The sequence below is a fragment of the Hyperoodon ampullatus genome (genome assembly GCF_949752795.1).
Source record: "Hyperoodon ampullatus genome assembly, chromosome: 2".
NCBI classification, from domain to species: domain Eukaryota; kingdom Metazoa; phylum Chordata; class Mammalia; order Artiodactyla; family Ziphiidae; genus Hyperoodon; species Hyperoodon ampullatus.
In genome coordinates this window covers 55,887,708-55,905,161 of record NC_136915.1, presented here as the reverse complement: position 1 = coordinate 55,905,161, position 17,454 = coordinate 55,887,708, and the positions used below count along the sequence as shown (strand labels likewise).

The 17,454-nt window shown below is 42.1% G+C and overlaps 1 protein-coding gene across 1 annotated transcript in view; it reads right to left on the bottom strand.

The window, feature by feature from the left end:
- Positions 1–17,454, bottom strand: part of ROR1 (receptor tyrosine kinase like orphan receptor 1) — a gene marked incomplete at both ends in the record, with an annotated part of 413,713 nt that overhangs the window by 25,797 nt on the left and 370,462 nt on the right. Inside the window, 3 exons of the mRNA XM_079698342.1 lie at positions 5,970–6,215; positions 7,483–7,800; positions 9,908–10,035. Of these exons, the coding sequence (XP_079554468.1) occupies positions 5,970–6,215; positions 7,483–7,800; positions 9,908–10,035 (692 nt within the window). The remainder of the gene's footprint in view (positions 1–5,969; positions 6,216–7,482; positions 7,801–9,907; positions 10,036–17,454) is intronic.

The following is a 17,454-nucleotide window of genomic DNA, read 5'->3' as shown; positions in this document are numbered from 1 at the left end:
AGACGGAGGGCAAGCTGCAATTTCACTCACGCCCGACGCTGATGGAACGCGAGTTTGCATCTTTGAAAGTTCGCAACCTGAAGGTTCGTATGTAAGGGACTTACTCTACTGCTGTTTGGAAGATCTGGTTGTTTGGTAGATGGAGAAACCTTTAATTAGAGGTGAATCAGACATGCTGGCCTGGCTAGTGGAAGAACTGTGGCTCAGGACTTATCTAGAGTGAAATAAAGGGCCAAGGTTTGAATATGAAAACAGGAATGTAATCAAGGTTCCGCCTCCCCATACAATTCAAGAAAGAAACAAATAGGGCATCTCAATTAGTTGGGGAGACAGACAGAATATAAGCTATGTGGTAGAATACGGACAAGGGCAAATGGCTAGGTCATTGCAAAAGGAGCTCCCAAAGAAACAGATATTTTCCATGGTTCTCCACTCAGGGCTGCACAGAAAAGCAATGATAAGGGCTACAGTGAAGCTGTGAAGCTGGGAGGTGTGCCTAGGTGCCAGCTGGAAAGAAGACAGGCAAATGTTTCTTTTTCAACTTTGTTTCCACCCAGCCCAGCCCACAGTATTTGGCTTGGGAGGTGGCCACAGTGACTAGAGGTGACAGCATAGTGAATGAAGGTTTGCAGGCAGGATCTCAGAGAAGATGGCCAACTCTGAGGACTGGGGACCTGGGGCTGCCAGGAAGGGAGGAGAACTAGGACTTAATGGGAAAAGGACAAACGCTGTGAGGCCTGGGTGGAGCTGCCGGGGGACCTAGTCCCTAACAGGCTGAGGCTAAGTAGAGCACCCTGGGGTCTCAGAGTAGATGCCTTGTGGCTGGGGGCTCCATTCCTGCATCTGTGCAGCTTCAGATAAGAAAATCAAAGACCTAGAGAGCTCATAAGGATCAAAGGGAAGAGGAAAATTATAAAGGAATGTTTATTCCTCCGAATAAGCTAGAATGTGTCCTTTAAGTAGTTGTAGCATGGTGGACAGAGGCCGGACCTTGAGTCCTGTGGATCTGATCTTGGCTTTAGTAAAAATAACATTGTCTCAGCTTCTCCATCAGTAAAATGGAGGAGATACCTTTAACATGTGGTTATTATGAGGGTTAGCTCAGCACATTTTAATGAGCATCAGCTAAGTCGTAGGCCAGATGCTGCTGTAAAGAACTTAGCACAGTGTTCAACCAACAGCAGACATCATGGCACAAACAGAAAAGCACATAACAGCACATATTAACGCTGGGAACTGTAAGACAGTGCTTAATGTGATTTGTACTTTTTTCATCTGATTCTTCCACTAGATTGTAAGCTACATGAGGGCGTGGCTTGTTAGCAAAATCTAAAGTGTAGTAGAAGTTCAACACATATTGGTTTCAGTAAGTGAATGAATAAATAATAACCATTCTAATTGCTGGATGCCTGGGATAGGAAAGAAAAGACAGGGAATATGAGAGGTCAAGTCTGGCTCAAACTATCTTTTGTTCTTTAGCTTTTCCCAGGCACTGCCTGGGCACATGCACACAGCCCTCGCTGAGCCAATTCCCAGAATTCACAGCAGACATATTTGGTTGTGTTTAATTTTATGTTCTGTCTTAGAGTAAAAGTTCACAGATAAAACAATCTGGGGCAGACTGTTCTCAAGTGCCTTTATTCTAGAAAGTACAACAAATGCTCACATTCTGCATTTAATTAGGTCTATACTTCTTTTAGCCTTACTTAGTTGAAATGAAAACAAAAGATATCAGTAGGAAAATGAGAAACCCCATGGAGATTTTGAAACCTCCTTAACTTTGACTTAACAAAGAATGCAGGAACATTCCCATGAGACTCCATCCCATTTGAGAGGAAGGAGGAAAAGAACTCATTTCAGACATGCCCCACAGCTTACACCTCATTATAAGATGCAAACTTATCCTCAGTATCTCTATCAATCTATTTATCATCTATCTATCCATCCATCTACCTACCTACCTATTTGTATATATAAACACACAAATACTCACACACATGTATAAATCATAGAATTTACAAGACTGGCTATAGCTCTGAGTCCTGGGTCTACTTCTTATTAACCATGTGGCCTTGGACAAGTTATTTAACCTATGTCTCATTTTTCTCTTCTTGGGTAGGATAAAACTCAACTCATACAGTTATAGAACTATTATATATGAGATAATGCATAAAAAACTCTTTGCATAGTGGCTTTTTGTAAGCACTCAGTAAATGTTAACTGTTGTTGAATATTGTTATTCTATAGTCTAAATTGTATAATTTATACACTATATACAATATGCTATATTCTATAGTCTAAGTTATATAATTCTTATTCAGTCTCAGGGTTCCCCAAACCTGGCACTACTGGTGCTCTGGGCTGGATAATTCTTTGTGAGGGCTGTTCCGTGCACTCTGGGATGTTTAGCAGCATCCCTGGCCTCTACACAATAGATGCCAGTAGCATCCCCCAACCCCACCCAGCTGCGATGACCAAAATATCTCTAGATATTGCCAAATGCACCCTGGAAGGCAAAACTTTCCCTGTTTGAGAACCACTGGTACAGAACAAACAGCAGTGAGTGGCCCCAGGGATAGGAGACCTGGTTTCTGTTAAGTAATTTGTGTTCTCGGGTCAGTCCTACCACTTCCCTGGGCCTTGGTTGTCTCATATGTTAAAGCAGGGCAGGAAATTCCTGCTTTATCTTTTATGATTTTTGTAAGGATGAAATGAGAAAAAAAATCAAATGCTCTAATGAAATGTTATAAAAGTAGGATTCTAGTATGATTATTTTGTTAGAGATGGGCTATCAAGGGGCAATTACAAGAAGCCTTGCCTTGGAGCAACAGTTGATGCCGACCTGCTCTCTTCTTTATTTCATACCCTGGGGAGCCACTGGCCTCTCAGCAGCTTCTTATTGATCACATGTCAAGGATTCCCTGTTCCTTTAATGGATGTATTTGTGGCTTGGCCTGAAGAATTCAAAAGGAACTGTTTTCTTTCCAAATGAAATGAAAATTTCTTTTTAAAAAAAGTATTATTGTAAGTGGTGGAAACTGGCTTGTTATCTGCAGATTTAACTTTCATCTAAACTTATCCCTCATATGACTAGAATTAACCAGTCCTCAGAATTATGCAGATTGATATTCAAAAAGAAATATCTTAGGGTTTCCAACATCACCGTACTGATTAATACTATAATAATATACTGAGCAATACTATGATGGAATTCTTCATCAGCAAGGGAACATATTTAGATGTCGTATCATGTTATGGGACTCAGTATACTGAAATCCAGAGGCTGAGCCTATTGTCACTCTTTTATTTATTTCTGAAAAATCTTTAAATGGGAAACAGCAGAATGTCTGGGGAAAGAGTGCAAGCTTTGAGTTTGGTCAGAGCTATGTGCAAATAGATGAGGGTTCAAGGTCCAATCCCATGAGTTGTCTCATTTAGACTAGTCCTTTAACCCTTCTGAACCTTGGTGGAATATGTTAATAACATCTATCCCATAGCGTGGTGATGAGTTTTAAATGGAGACGAAGATGTAAAGCACAAAGCACCGTGCAGGCACATGGTAGGTAATATAGGTGGTCATTCTTTCTGTGTCCACAGTCCGAAAGACTGTTCAAGGGTTTCTTTCATCTTTTGGAGAGTGTGTTTGTCTGACTGCTTTAGGAACACCGTTGAAATGGAAAGCAATACTTTTTTTAGGTATCATTTTGAATCTTGACTTAAATTCATTATAATAAAGCTTGAATCCGATTATCAACAAATCTTCCAGTTTATGAGCAAATTATCTCCTTACTTCTTTATTTTTTATTTTTATTTTATTTTTAAAAATTGCTTTCAAGCATAGTTGATTTACAATGTTGTGTTAATTTCTGCTCTATAGCAAAGTGACTCAGATATACATATCTTGGTATACATTCTTTTTCATGGGGTATTGAATATAGTTCCCGGTGCTACAGAGTAGGACCTTGTTGTTTATCCAACCCTATGTATACTAGTTTGCATCTGCTAATCCCGAACTCCCAATTCTTCCCCCCCATCCCCCTCCCCCTTGGCAACCACAAGTCTGTTCTCTATGTCTGATTATCTCCCTACTTCTGATGAGGATTATAGTTGGAAATTAAGGGTCAGAAGTCACCTAAAGGACAACGGTGTTCACCCAGAGTCGAGTAAACAGTGTGTTTCTTCCTTAAAATAATCCATTTGGTTTCCTTAAGGACACACATCAGTCTCCTGAGACAGCACAGTGAAGTAGCAGGAAGATGAGTTTGGAGTGACTAGCGGGGTGACTCTGTTGCTCTCTGAGCCTCTGTTTCTTCCTTGGCAGCATAGGGTTAAGAATACCTGTCACAACGTGAGGGTATTCTTAACCCTCTTAACCCCCTTATCATAAATAAAGCCTCTGAAACTCTAAGAATGATGCCTGGCACATGGGATATGCTCAGTAAGTATTGCTTTTATCCCTGGCTCTCTTGCAAATCTTCACACCTACCTGGTGTAGGAGAAGGGATGGGGCAACTAAGTAATGATTATAAATCTACATTTTATTTTATTCCTTTCCTATTAATGTTGAATATAGCATGTGGGAAAAGTCATAAATTTTAAGTGCAAACCATTTAAAAAATACAGGATAATTTGCTTTGATGTTTCCAATGGTGGCTCTGGAAGAGTTAACTTCATAATTTGTTCTTTATGCTGCATATGAAGGCATTTTAAAGCCCAGCGACACAAAAAGGGTCTGCTTACCTCTTTCTCAAACTGAGTATGTTTAACCATCTATAAAACCATTTTGCAGGAAAAGATACCATGGTAACAGGTAACATGTAAGAATGAAACTGTAGTATAATAGTTTCCAAAATTTTTATCTCTAAGGGTTCTTTTAATATTTTTATTACTTTTTCCTAATGACCTCTGTAGTATGTTTTAGCTTCCTCTTCTTTACTCCACAGCATTTGTGCTAACTTCTACCATATCACACATACTGCATTGCGATTGTAACATGAATCGTATTTTCTTCCTTTTTCACCCTCCCGACTCCATAGTGGGCTCAAACAATATCTGCTAAACTGAGAGCAAGCATTCCTCTATATGTGAAGACTACATACTAATTATAATAAATTCCTCTTTATATATTGACTATATAATAATTACACTAGAAAATATTTATTAAACATTTATTATCTTCCAGACATTGTAGAGTTTTCCAGGTATCAACTCATTTATTCTCTCAAAAAACCCTGGATGTATATCATTATTAGCTCCATTTTACTTGGTGTGGCTTTCCTGTGACATCCTGACTCTCCCACTATGCCTGGGAAACTCAGGTGACATTATAGGTAGAACTAGGATCAGGAAGTTGAATCAGTTCCAGAATAGTCTGAAACTCCAGGTATCAGCAGCATTTGCATTCTCTTTCTCCTACCTTCCAAACATTTTCTAGAAAAAGGAACAAACTGATTCAGAAACTTCATTTTCTTTCTATACTTCTGCAGTATAAAAGGATGACACAAAGGACACAGTTTATCCACAGGTTGCCTTGGATCACTGAGTAATGGCTATAGATTCATCCTCCCTTGTGGGTGTTCTCAAGGACACAGGGAAAACAGTTCTCTTTCTGCTTCCAATACACCTGTTGTGCCAAAAAAGGTACCCTTGGACACGGACCATCTTGGGTAACACATTTCACTACATGAATGATGGTGATAAGCTGTACTTCTGGAGAGACGGTGCCTGTTAGAGTCACTAACACAATGGCTGCAGGGATAGAAGCAGTTTCCTCCTTGAGAGTGTGCTTTGGTACCCTAAAACGTGTTTTATGTCAATGCAGCAAGGTTTACCTATCCTAGAAACAGTTTGAGATCAAACAAACACTATCAATCTCCTTTGCCCCCTTACACGATTCTCCTAAGGGAAGGGGCATGGAGTGGGGATCTTTTAAAGTGACTGAATCTTTTAAAGGCAATGACGGTATTTACCACATGCTGGGATGTCGCACAGGTCAGACTTATAGTTTTCATCCAAGGTGAAGCACCAGGGAGCTTCCTTCTGATTCCCTGGGTTGCGGCAGTAGGAGTGCCCTCCGTTCAGCTCTGGGAAGCGGAGGGCGGTGAAGGTGTGTGTGTGTGGGTACTGGGAATTCCACGGCTGGCACTGGCGCCCTGATTTGGTCACACTGACAGTTCCCCGGTAGTCCACACCTGTGCTGTTATAGCACTTGTGATCTGAAATACACAGAAGAAGAGCCCAAACTGTGAGAGAGAAGCAGAGGAGGTGCTGGAGCTCCTGGCCAGCAGTTTCTGGAGGGAGGACGTGCGATTACCCTCACGGCCGAGGCTTCCCTGATGGGACACAGAGCCGGCCTTGCAGTGACACTCCTGGGAGGATTTACAGCTTATGCTTCAGGAAGAAAACCAGTCCTCCACAAGTATTTTTGATATTGAACACAGAAAAGAATCAGAACTGGGGTGGGACCTGGGGGCACAGGAGTCATTTCCTAGTGAATGGTGCAGGGACTGTTTTTTTCCATTTCTGCACATGAGTCCTGTAATAAAGAATCTAGTTCTCAGAAAATGTTAGTTAGCAGCAGGGCACTATGGATTTCTGACAGGGGTTAGGGCCATTGCCATGCCAGCGCACATGGGAAATGCACAGAAAAACGGTCTTTTGTTTCATGGAGGTGAGACAAAGGAGGATGGAGGTAAGCCTCCACATACATATTTTTTAAATTGTGGCACAATACACATATCATACAATTTACCATTAGTGCATTTAGAACATTCAAAATATTGTGCAACCTTCACCTCTATCTCATCCTAGAACACTTATGTTATCCCCCAAAGAAACTCTATGCTCCTTAAGCAGTCACTGCCCACTCTCCCCTTCCCCCTGCCTCTGGCAACCATTAATCTGCTTTCTATCTCTCTGGAGTTGTCTACTCTGGATATTTCATATAAATGGACTCATACAATGGTGTCTGGCTTCTTTCTATGACAGTAGTTTCAAGGTTCATGCCATGTTATAGCATGTAACAGGATTTTACTCCTTTTCATGGATGAATAATATTTCATTATGTGGATATACCACAATGTATTTATCTACTCACTTACTGATGGACATCTGGGCTGTTTCCACCTTTTAGCTGTGGTGAATAGAGCTGTTATGAACCTTTCTGTACAAGTTTTTGTTTGAACACCTGTTTTCAATTCTTTCAGGTATATAGCCAGGAGTGGCATTGCTGGGACATATGGCAATTCTATTTTTAAGTTATTAAGGAACCAGAGACCATATTTTAAAATTATCATCGTCATGCAACTCCTTGAAGATAGGCACTGCATCTAATCCACCGCTGAATGCTCAGCCCCACACAGTATTTGGCCCCTTGGAAGGTAATCTGACTATCAACACGAATCATTACCAGGGATCAAGATCCAGTTTTCATGGGGTTGCTGGCCCCCGAGGCAGCACAGAAGGTCAGGGGCTACCACTTACTTTTATTTATAGGATCCGCCATGGGAATTCCAATCCGGATACAATTTGCAGCTTCGGGGCTCTCTGGCTGGGGGAGATCTTCACAGTTTGGCAGTTTCAGCCTCATTAGAATCATGGGATTTGATCTCGCAAAAATGTATTCTGTTTGACACAGGACATTTTCCAGGATTTCACATTCATCGCGACACAAGTCCCGGGGCTTTGGGACAGATGAGGTTTCATCACAGTATGGGAAGGCATAGTGGCACAGGGAAGGAATGGCGAACTGAGAACACTTATCAGACAAGTGACTGGAGGTGCCGATCATGGTGAAGGCAGCTGGAAAACAAACACAATTATAAACTCCCAGGGGCAGGGTTTATCTCTCCCGGTTATCGAGTCAACAGATATCAGATGTAAACACACATTGGAAAGAATCTGCTGTGCTCAAACAGACAAGGCCAAGAGAAGGAGATTCATTTCAGATGTCTAAGCAGCTTACTTTCACTGGCTTGAAGAAAATAATTTTGACTACAAAGTTAAAAAAACAGGATTAAGTTACATATGTACCGTTTCCTAATAAAAAGAATTAATTAGGTTAAAGTACAATATATTTTTCATTTTTACTACAAAGCAACAGAACTTTGTGTTTCATCCGGTACTTTTTATTAGTTTTGTGAGGCTTCTAAAACATTTGACAGCTGCAGGGCAGAACTTGCTTTATGCAGTGACTGAGCCCGATCACAGGATTTAGTTCTGTGTCTTGCCTCTGAGTTGCTGGATGACTTTGGGTAACTTGTTTAACTTCTTTGTGGCTTGAATACTTTCTATTCCATCTTCTGAAAATGAGGCAACTCATCTGGAAGTTCTCGAAGCGCACAACTCAGTTGTTCCAGTGTGTATTATAGAATATTAGTGGTCACTTAGCCTAACCACTTACCCCTCTACAAAAAGAGCACTAGCCTTTGCATAACTCTACTGACAAGGAGCTTATACTCATAAGGCAGCCTAAGAGGTTGTTAATACACTGTTTCACAAAGTATGTTCCTCAGAACATTAATTCTGTAGGATGTTAAAAGTGTTTGAGAAGTTGGGGTTCCTTAACCAAACAAGTTTGGGAAATGCTGTGTTAAAAAAGTTAAATGGATTTAAAAAAAATGTTAATACTTTCCAGTAAGCTGATGTCCATTGAAAATGTCCAAGAGAGGATTAATATAATTGGGTGACCAAATATTTATATCAGAACTCCCGGTTATTTTTGTGAATACTTAGTAAAAAGTATGTTCAAATGTTCTTTTACTAGGTTGAAATGTTTCTTCAATAGCCCCTCCCCAACAGTCCTGCTTCTGCTCTGGAATTTCACAGAGACTTTCATCTTGAAAGCCTGAAGCCTTTCGCAATGGGCAAATACATCTTCCTACAGTTGCTTCTTCGGGTTAAATAGCTCCCCTGGCCCTCTCTTAGCTCCTTCAAAGTCCTCACGGGACATAGTTTCTGGACTGTTGGCTGTTCTGTGTGCCTGCCTTGGGTTTATTCTTGCCTCTCTTAGATCCTAGAGTTGCCAGATAAACTACAAAGGACCCAGTTACACTTGAATTTCAGATAAACATTTGGGACATACTCATACTAAAAAATTATCAAATGTAACTGGATGTCTTGTATTTTTCCGTGCTAAAGCTGGCAACCTTATTAGAATTTCAGAAAGGCCATTTTAATGTGTTGCCAGGGTACAGGGCACAGAGGCATAATAACTACACTAATGGGAGAGGCACAGGCGGCCGCAACCACCAGAACTAGGTGTACAAAATCGTGCAAGGTGGCCGACACTACGTACCTCACGTGCGCTAGATAGTGCTTCACTATTAGATTTCCATGAAAAAGATACTTTCAATTCAGGAAAGTGAAGGGTAAAATAGAGAAAGCTAGAGCAGGAATAGACCTATGATCATCCTGCCTCCTCGCTCACTTCACAGGGAAAGAAAGAGATTTCCATGGAGAGTAAGAGACTTTCCCCAAAGTCACAGTAATGGCAATATTGGGATTAGCATCCAGAATTCTGAACTCTAAATTCATCTGCTTTCAGTCGACACAACGTTGCTTCCAAACAGTAAGCTCTGTGAGGGCAGAAACGTACCTGGCTGATTCCCCACAGCCTCACATCCCCAGTGCCCAGCCCAGGTCCTGGTATGCCAAAGGCACCCAATAATATTTATTGAGTGTTTGAATGAATGTGAGACTTCTCAAAGCCTCCTTTTCCTCTAAGGGCAAATTTCAATAAATTATTCTAATGTAAATTCCAGAGCAGAGATTGCATCTCCTGCTTCTTTATGGCCCTGCTCCTAACCCCTGTGCTTAGCCTAATCCTTTGTCAAGAGAAGAGCTCAATGAAACTTCTGGCGAGAAAAATTGTTATGCAAGGTATGAATATAATTTCATTGCTACCTACCTGTGATCTGATTTTCTATTTCCCCTTGCATATGCAGAGACTCCATATAGACAGTGCGGTTGCCAATAAATCTTGCACACGCAATCCCTCTGTACGGCTGACAGAATCCATCTTCTTCGTACTCATCTCTAAAAACAGAGCGCAGACATTAGAAGGTGCAGTACACACTTGCAGTTGGCTCTGACTGCGCGATGCCCCAGACAGTCACTAGGGGGCGCAGTCGGGCACAGTATCCTAAAGACTGGGCTAAGGAATCCGACTTCTTCCTCAGTTCCCTCCATCGTTTAAAACATCTGCTGGTCACGTCGGTCAAGTTTCCTTCACCCCGAGAAAAATCATCCTGAAGCACAGAATCATCCTTAAATATGGGAGAAAACACTTTTATTTTCGCAGCTGGTGGTGGGCTGGAAGATGATGTACTTGTAAGAGTAAAGAGGGAATGAGTTGGAAATCTGGGCACATGTTCTACAGTCTTTTGTTTTTTTAAGCACAGAGTATTTCCTCTTCATTTGCTACAAAGGCGTGGGCGCGTTATCCCCAATCTACACTTGGACTGATATGTCAGTTAGGAGACTCCATGGGGTGAGAAGCTGGGGGCAGCTGGAAAGAAACCAGAGGGCAGTCCAGTTATGTGGCTCCTGCTTGAGACCTATTCTCTCCACCCTGCAGAGAGAGGTCCATGGCAAACCATGGACCGGACAATTTCAAATGAGTCACTAAATCCCAGGAAATCCAGAGCAAATGCCAATGGATACTTGCTTTCATAATCCCCTAAAACTTAAAAAAATAATCTTTAAAAAATTTTTGCTGCCTCAAATGACAATAATAAAAGGGAGGGCAGAGATTTTATTCTGAAGACAAGGGGATACCAGAAAGTGATGTGATTAGTGACAGTCTGGCAAATGGCTGGAGATTAGGACCCAAGATGGCAGGTTCAGCTTGAAAGGACAGAGGCCAAAACCTCCCACAAGGGCCTATGATAAGCTCAAGACACCAGAGTACAGAATATCAATCCGCTTCTGAAAGGCAGACCACAGCCAAGCAGAAGGCTAGCTGCCAGGCTTATGGGCGGACTTCTAGCCTGGATGCTCCTCCTCCGTTAACCTGGCTGCAATCAACACATCATCTGAACAAAGCATCACTTATCTTCTTTAGTTTCTTCTAAGTTAAAGTACTTTAGAGCAAAAATCAGGAGAACAAAATTCTCCTTCTACATTTAACATTTGCATATCCTTAGGCAACCTCCCAAGTGCTCTGAGCTATGGTTTTCTTATCTATAAGATGAAGCTAATAATTGACCTCTCGACCCTGTAAGTCACAGTCATGAGGATCCTATCAAGTTGTGTAAAACCTTTAAAAAATTGCTACACTGAGGTAACATACAATTATTATTAAAGTACTTACAGTTACCAAAGAAGACATTTATTGAAAGGAGAATTATTTACTAAGCGTCTACTTTGTAAAATCGACTGTGGTCAGTGCTGTGACCCTGGACTTCCACACCTGAGGGTTCAGTGAGGGAGTCTAGAAAGCCCACTAGAATAGGAAACCAGGTGAAAAAATCTGACAGAGCTGATCCTTAAAAGACACTGGTTTTCAGTTGCTTTCTACTCCCTATTCACTAAAACAGTCATTTTGAAGGTGGAGATGGGAGCAGTATCTTCAGTGTAGTTCTCCAAATAGTTTGCAGTGCAAAGCTCTTAAAAACGTAACCTTTAAGTACACGTACAAACGAATATATCATATACCTGACATAAAGACACTGAAATTTTAATGTTGCAAAATCCTGCAAGCACTCTAAATGTTTACTTTCATAAATCCTAGAGTAATGTTGATGAAGCCTTTTTGGCTTAAATTTTACTTGGGTTGTAAAATTACCCCCACTTTTATTGGGTAGCTAATACCATAAACCTATGGGGAGAAAGAAGTTTCTTGATGACCCAGCCTTGGATCTTGGAGACTGAAGTCCGGAGACCAGAATGCACCTCCCTACTCCCACCCCCACTATTACAGACGATGCTTTTCTATCCCTAGGCATTAGTAGAGTTCTGGATTTTTAAGGTGTCATTATGAGAACACTTCTTCCTCCCCCGCATTAAACCCTCAAGGCCTCAATTTATATCTCTTGGGAGGACAAAATCCTGGAATTACCCCCAGATATAAATCCCTGACCTACTGGGAGTTTCCATATTTTATGTGTGAGGCTTAGGCTAAACTTCTTACCACCTTTCCAGTTAAAGATTCTAAAAAGACCCTTTGAATACTGTTTCTCGGAATAAAATGGAATGCAATTCCTTGGCTGCATATCTCTTATCAAGGGCTTAGAGCTGCAGGTGTATTAAATTTTTGACTGTGCCCAGAATTCTTGATATTCTGGCTAGTCTCTTGGGGACAGATATAAAAAACAAAACAAACAAAATAAAAAAAAAACAGTATGTAATGTCACCTGCTAGGGAGTAGTTCTCAGTCCTGTTTGCTTATACAATCTCCTTAGGAAGCTTTCGAAAATACCAGTGCCCAAACCCCACCTCGTACCTATTAAGTCAGTCTCTGGGGATGCAGCTTAGGTATTCAAGCGTTTTAAAAAGGTCTCAGGTGATTTGAATGCGGTGGAGAACCACAGCACTAGAAAAATAAACATGTATTAAGTGTCTGCCACTCTTTGTGCTGAGTACTATGCTAAGTGCTTTCATCAAAGTAGCCCCTTATGCAGTGTTATTATCCTTATTTATCAGAGGGAGAAACTCAAGTTCAGAGAAGTTAAGTAACTGGCTCAGATTCACAAAGCCAGTAAGTTGTGGAGCTAGGATTTAAACTCAAAATTCAAACTGAAGCTTGAATACCAGGCTGTTGGATCTGTAATGATGTTCTACTTTTCAATACTACTTTAAATTAAATCAGCCTAATAATAAATAAGAGGCTTTGTAATGAGCCTTTACTCTGTGCCAGGCACTGTTAAATTTCATTTATGTATAAAATCAATATTAAGTCATTTAATCCTCACAACAGTCTTATACAGAAGGTGAAGGTGTAATTATTCTTATTTTACAGATGAGAAAATTATAGGGTCAGAAAGAGAAAAGAACTTGTCTAATGTGACACAGCAAGCAGAAGAACTAGATTTGCCCCAGACTGGCACTTGTGACCATGGTATACAGCTTCCTTCCAAAAGGTTGTTTATAGAAGTTTTTGCATTGCTTACAGGGGCCTTCCGCTGTGAAGATGTTTTGGTATCTGCTGGGTGGCAAAAAGATTTTCTTTTAAACATCAAGTCGCAATCGCCTTTCATCCTTTCCATTTTCCCTGCTGGCTGTGGCTGGAGGGGAACGAACGTTCCTCCAACATTAATCAGCTTTATGCTTTTCTCCAGCTCACACTTCTTTCATCGTTGATGCCCTCCATGCTCAGCAAATTAAAAACATGAAGCAGCAAGGCAGAAAGAGTGCAAGGGTACTTGCTGCGAGCGTGCCCGAGGCTGCATTCTAGAGAGAAGAAAAGTGCACTAGGAGAGGGCAAACGGAATTCTGGCCATTCATCACAGCAGCTGGCACGAACATGTGCCAGCTACCTCATCGTGATGTCAGGATGCCTGGGCGCTTTGTGATAGGCACTCCTGTTTCTCATAAAGGTAATTTAGTTACTGTGTTACCAGCCCCTCAACCTTCGGAAGTCGCTGTCATGTGATAGGGAAAAGCAAACACAGTTTTGCCCTCCACCTCTGGGGTCTCCCCCTTCCCCAGAGCAAGGAGCTCATGAGGGATGGTCACATGAGCGAGCTGACAGCAATGATGACCAACGTGGCAGCAGTAGGAGTATCCAGTCAGGAAGCACCACGGATCGAGAATGGGGAAACACTGCCCACAGGAGTTTGACAGTGACAGTGGGAGTCAATAGCTACACATTCCTTGGCCAACCTCTCGGGTCTGGAACAAGGCTCTCGAGAGCTCACCGAAAATGAAAACAACGCATTGTGTAGTGTGGGGTCTGGGAAGCCCACGATGTAGTTTTTTGAGAGTGGGGAGCAGGAAAGGAGGAGAAAGGATGGGTGGGTAGGTGGGGTACGGGGAGTAAAAGGATGCAGAATACCCCAAATGGATGCCAAAATGGAGATGTGCCAAGTTTGGATCATCAGAGGTCTGCTGGCACTCCCTTTAGTGTTTCCAGGGAGAGTGGGGTTTCTGAAGCGTGCCTCAATTTAAGGCAGACAAGAAAGCAAACTCAACTGTTGTCTTAGACACGTGATTTCCAAAGAAACCTTTAATATTCGTAGAAAAACTGGTGAAAATGGAATGAAGTCTGTAGATCAGTTAGTAGTGTTGTACCAATGTTAATTTCTTACTTTTGATAGCAGTACGATGTCGATGCAGGACATTAACATTAGGGGTAATGGGATAAGAGCATATGGAAACTCTGTACTACTTGTGCCACTTTTCTTAAATATAAATATTTCAAAATAAAAAGTAAAAAAACAAAAGAAAAAAAGAAAGTATTGCAGGATGGCGGGGCGTGGGGGTGGGAACCTTACTGTATACAGATGAGCAGGAGGGGCTATGGCGTGAGGGTATCAGGAAGGCCCTCAAATGACCTCATTTAATCTTCCAAACAACTTTATCAGAATCTATCTGGGCCTATCCCTGGGTGGCTGAATTCCCATCATGAACAGTTCACTCATTTGTTTGAGCTTGGCCTACTTCTAAATTCAAATACTTCCAGGAGAGATGACATACTTGGTCAGGAAGAGCTCAGTATAGATGGATTTTTTATTAACTGCTGTTGGCACTTTCATCTTTGTTGAAAGTTGTATACAAGGAGGGTGGGGCAATTGATGAGAGGTCCATGTGTGAAGAGGAAGGCAATCTTCCTGGCCTTGCACTTCAGTCCAGGGCCAGCCTACCGCCAGTGAGATGACAGAGAAGGCAGACCAGGAGGGAGGGTATGGGAGACTGGTTCATCAGTCACTTGTTACAAAGGGACCTTTTCAAAACACAGACTTCATCAGGTCATTTCCTGCCTAAAATTCATCCTAGTTTCTGACTCACCAGTTTCTTGACTGTAATACACAAGGCTTTTCCCTAGCTCCTGCCCATTTTTCCAGCCTGGTTCCTGGCCTGATGAGCCTGTGAACTTAATGAGACTAGCCGTGCTATTGACCTTGCTAGTCTCCAAACAAGGAATGCAATTTGCTGCTCTCCTAGCTTTGCCTGTTCTCTTCCTGAGACCCAGCGCTCCCTCCATCCTCTTTCTCACCTTGTGGTTGCCTTTATGTCTTTAAGAACCCAACGCTCCAACTCCCCCAGGAAAGTTAGTCACTGCCCACTCCACTCCCCCCCGCCCCCCGTCCCCCGTCCAGCACCTTTATCACACCACTCCTATGCATTTCTGACTTCATATTATGTTTGTCTGTTTAGTGCCCACTTCGCCACTACTCTAAGGCAAGGACCATGTCTGATTTGGCTTCGTAACTCCAGGGCCTGGCACAGTGCACAGCTCAGTAAATAAGAGCTGAATGAGGGAGAGGGTGCTACTGAGAGCTGTTTCTACCCCCACCCCACTGTGCACAGACTGACCAACAGAACTGTAATAGACATAACAGACATGGAGATGACCTAGGCTAGCTCTCAGACATGGACCCTCTCCATATCAGAAGGACCCTCCAAACTGGAAACCACTTTCTTCTGCACCAGATTTTACACTGGGGCCTGACAGGCTTAGTCAAGTGGAAGTGATTCTTACTGATGAGTGAGGCCCTAACATGTTCCCCTTTGGGGTAATACGACTAGTTTAAATGCATGCTCCTTCTTACTAGGAAGAGAATGGACATAAAGGGACTTGGCTAACTATAAAATCTCACTCAAACAAAAGAATCTCAGAGACTCAAACAAATACTTGTACACAAATGTTCATAGCAGCACTATTCACAATAGTAGAAACAACCCCAAAGGCTCATCAACAGTTGAATGGATAGACAAAATGTGGTAGAGCCATACGGTGGAATATTATTTGCCACGAAAAAGGGACGAAGTATTGAAACATGTTACACTGTGGAAGAATCTCCAAACCATTATGGTAAATGAAATAAACCAGATGAGAAAGGCCACATAGTATATGATTCCATTGACATGAATGAGTAAATCCATAAAGACAGGAAGCAGACTGGTGGTAACCAGGAGCTGTAGGAAGGGAGGAATAGGGAATAACGACTCAATGGGTATAGAGTTTTGTTTCGTTGTGATAAAAATGTTTTGGAACTAGAGAGAGAGGGTGGTTGCACAGCATTGTAAATGTATTAACTGCTATGGAATCCCTCACTTTTAAATAGTTAATTTTAAGTTATGTGAATTTCACCTCAATTTTTATGAAAAATCTCATTTATACACAAGGGACAAGGTAGAGGGAGCAATAGAGAGGAGCAGTAAGTGGGAATATTAAGCTTCAGAGCTGGGGAGAGATTTTGGGGGGTGTTTCCAAGCACACTCATGGGCCAAAAGCGCTGGCAATTTACACAGTCCCAGCAGGTTTTTTTGTTCTGATTCTCATGGTTCTTCAGCTGGAATGCTAGAGACAGTGCTCCGCAAGCCCACAACTTGGCAGCCTCATGGGGGACTGACCGCCTTGAGTGGCATCTTCCAACACTTCTGAATTTACCCCACTCGGTGCCTCTTACAAGCCCCATTTTGAGCCATGGAGATGAAATCCCATCAAGATGCCTGTCCCCAAGCCCTGAATCTTGGTTTGAAGGAAATCCATCATGCAGTTCAAAGAGATGCAGTATCCCTAGGTGTGCTCCAGTTAGCAATTTAGCAAAGTTCGGGTTATTTCCTCTCATGTGGGAAGTAATTTCACTTAACCAATGCAAATATAACTCGTAAGTTACATTTGCTTCCCCAAAGACCATCATGGACATAAATGATGGAAGGTATCCCTTTTTAAATTTGTAAATCAGGCCACATATTACCCTGATCTGGTTAGAGCACAGCCACGGCAGATCCACACCCACGGTGCTTCCCAGGGCTGGCACTAGTAAGCTTGGGGCTGGGTGCAAAGCTTCCCACCTCAAAGGCAGGTTCTCCCTTGGGAGGTGCAGTCAGATCTCTTAAAGGTGAAAATCAGCTCTGTCTTTTCATTAAAAAGGGGGATACATGAAAAAATTAAGAATTTGCATAAAGGATACAGAATTACCCAATATGGATAAACACTCAGAGACACAGAAATTTTAAGAACAGAATATAATCTGGTGTGGTCTAAAAAAGTTACCACCTCTCCAAAGCCACCTCCTTCCTTTTCCTGAAACAGCTTTGAGCCTTGAAGCATCCTTGGTTAGCTGCCAACCAGGAGGAGGGAAAAGTTTAAGTCATACCAGCTTGGAAGAAAAGGCCCTTGGAGAAGAGGTATCAGGATAAACATAGGTGGAGACATGGAAAGAGCTGGCTGGAGTGAAAGAGAGAAGGTGGGCATCTTGGAAGGAGAGCTGTCGGGGGCACCGAAAGTATACTTTGCCTCAGGCTGCCTGCGGTGGAGAGATTACAGGTTTAATATGGGATCCCCAT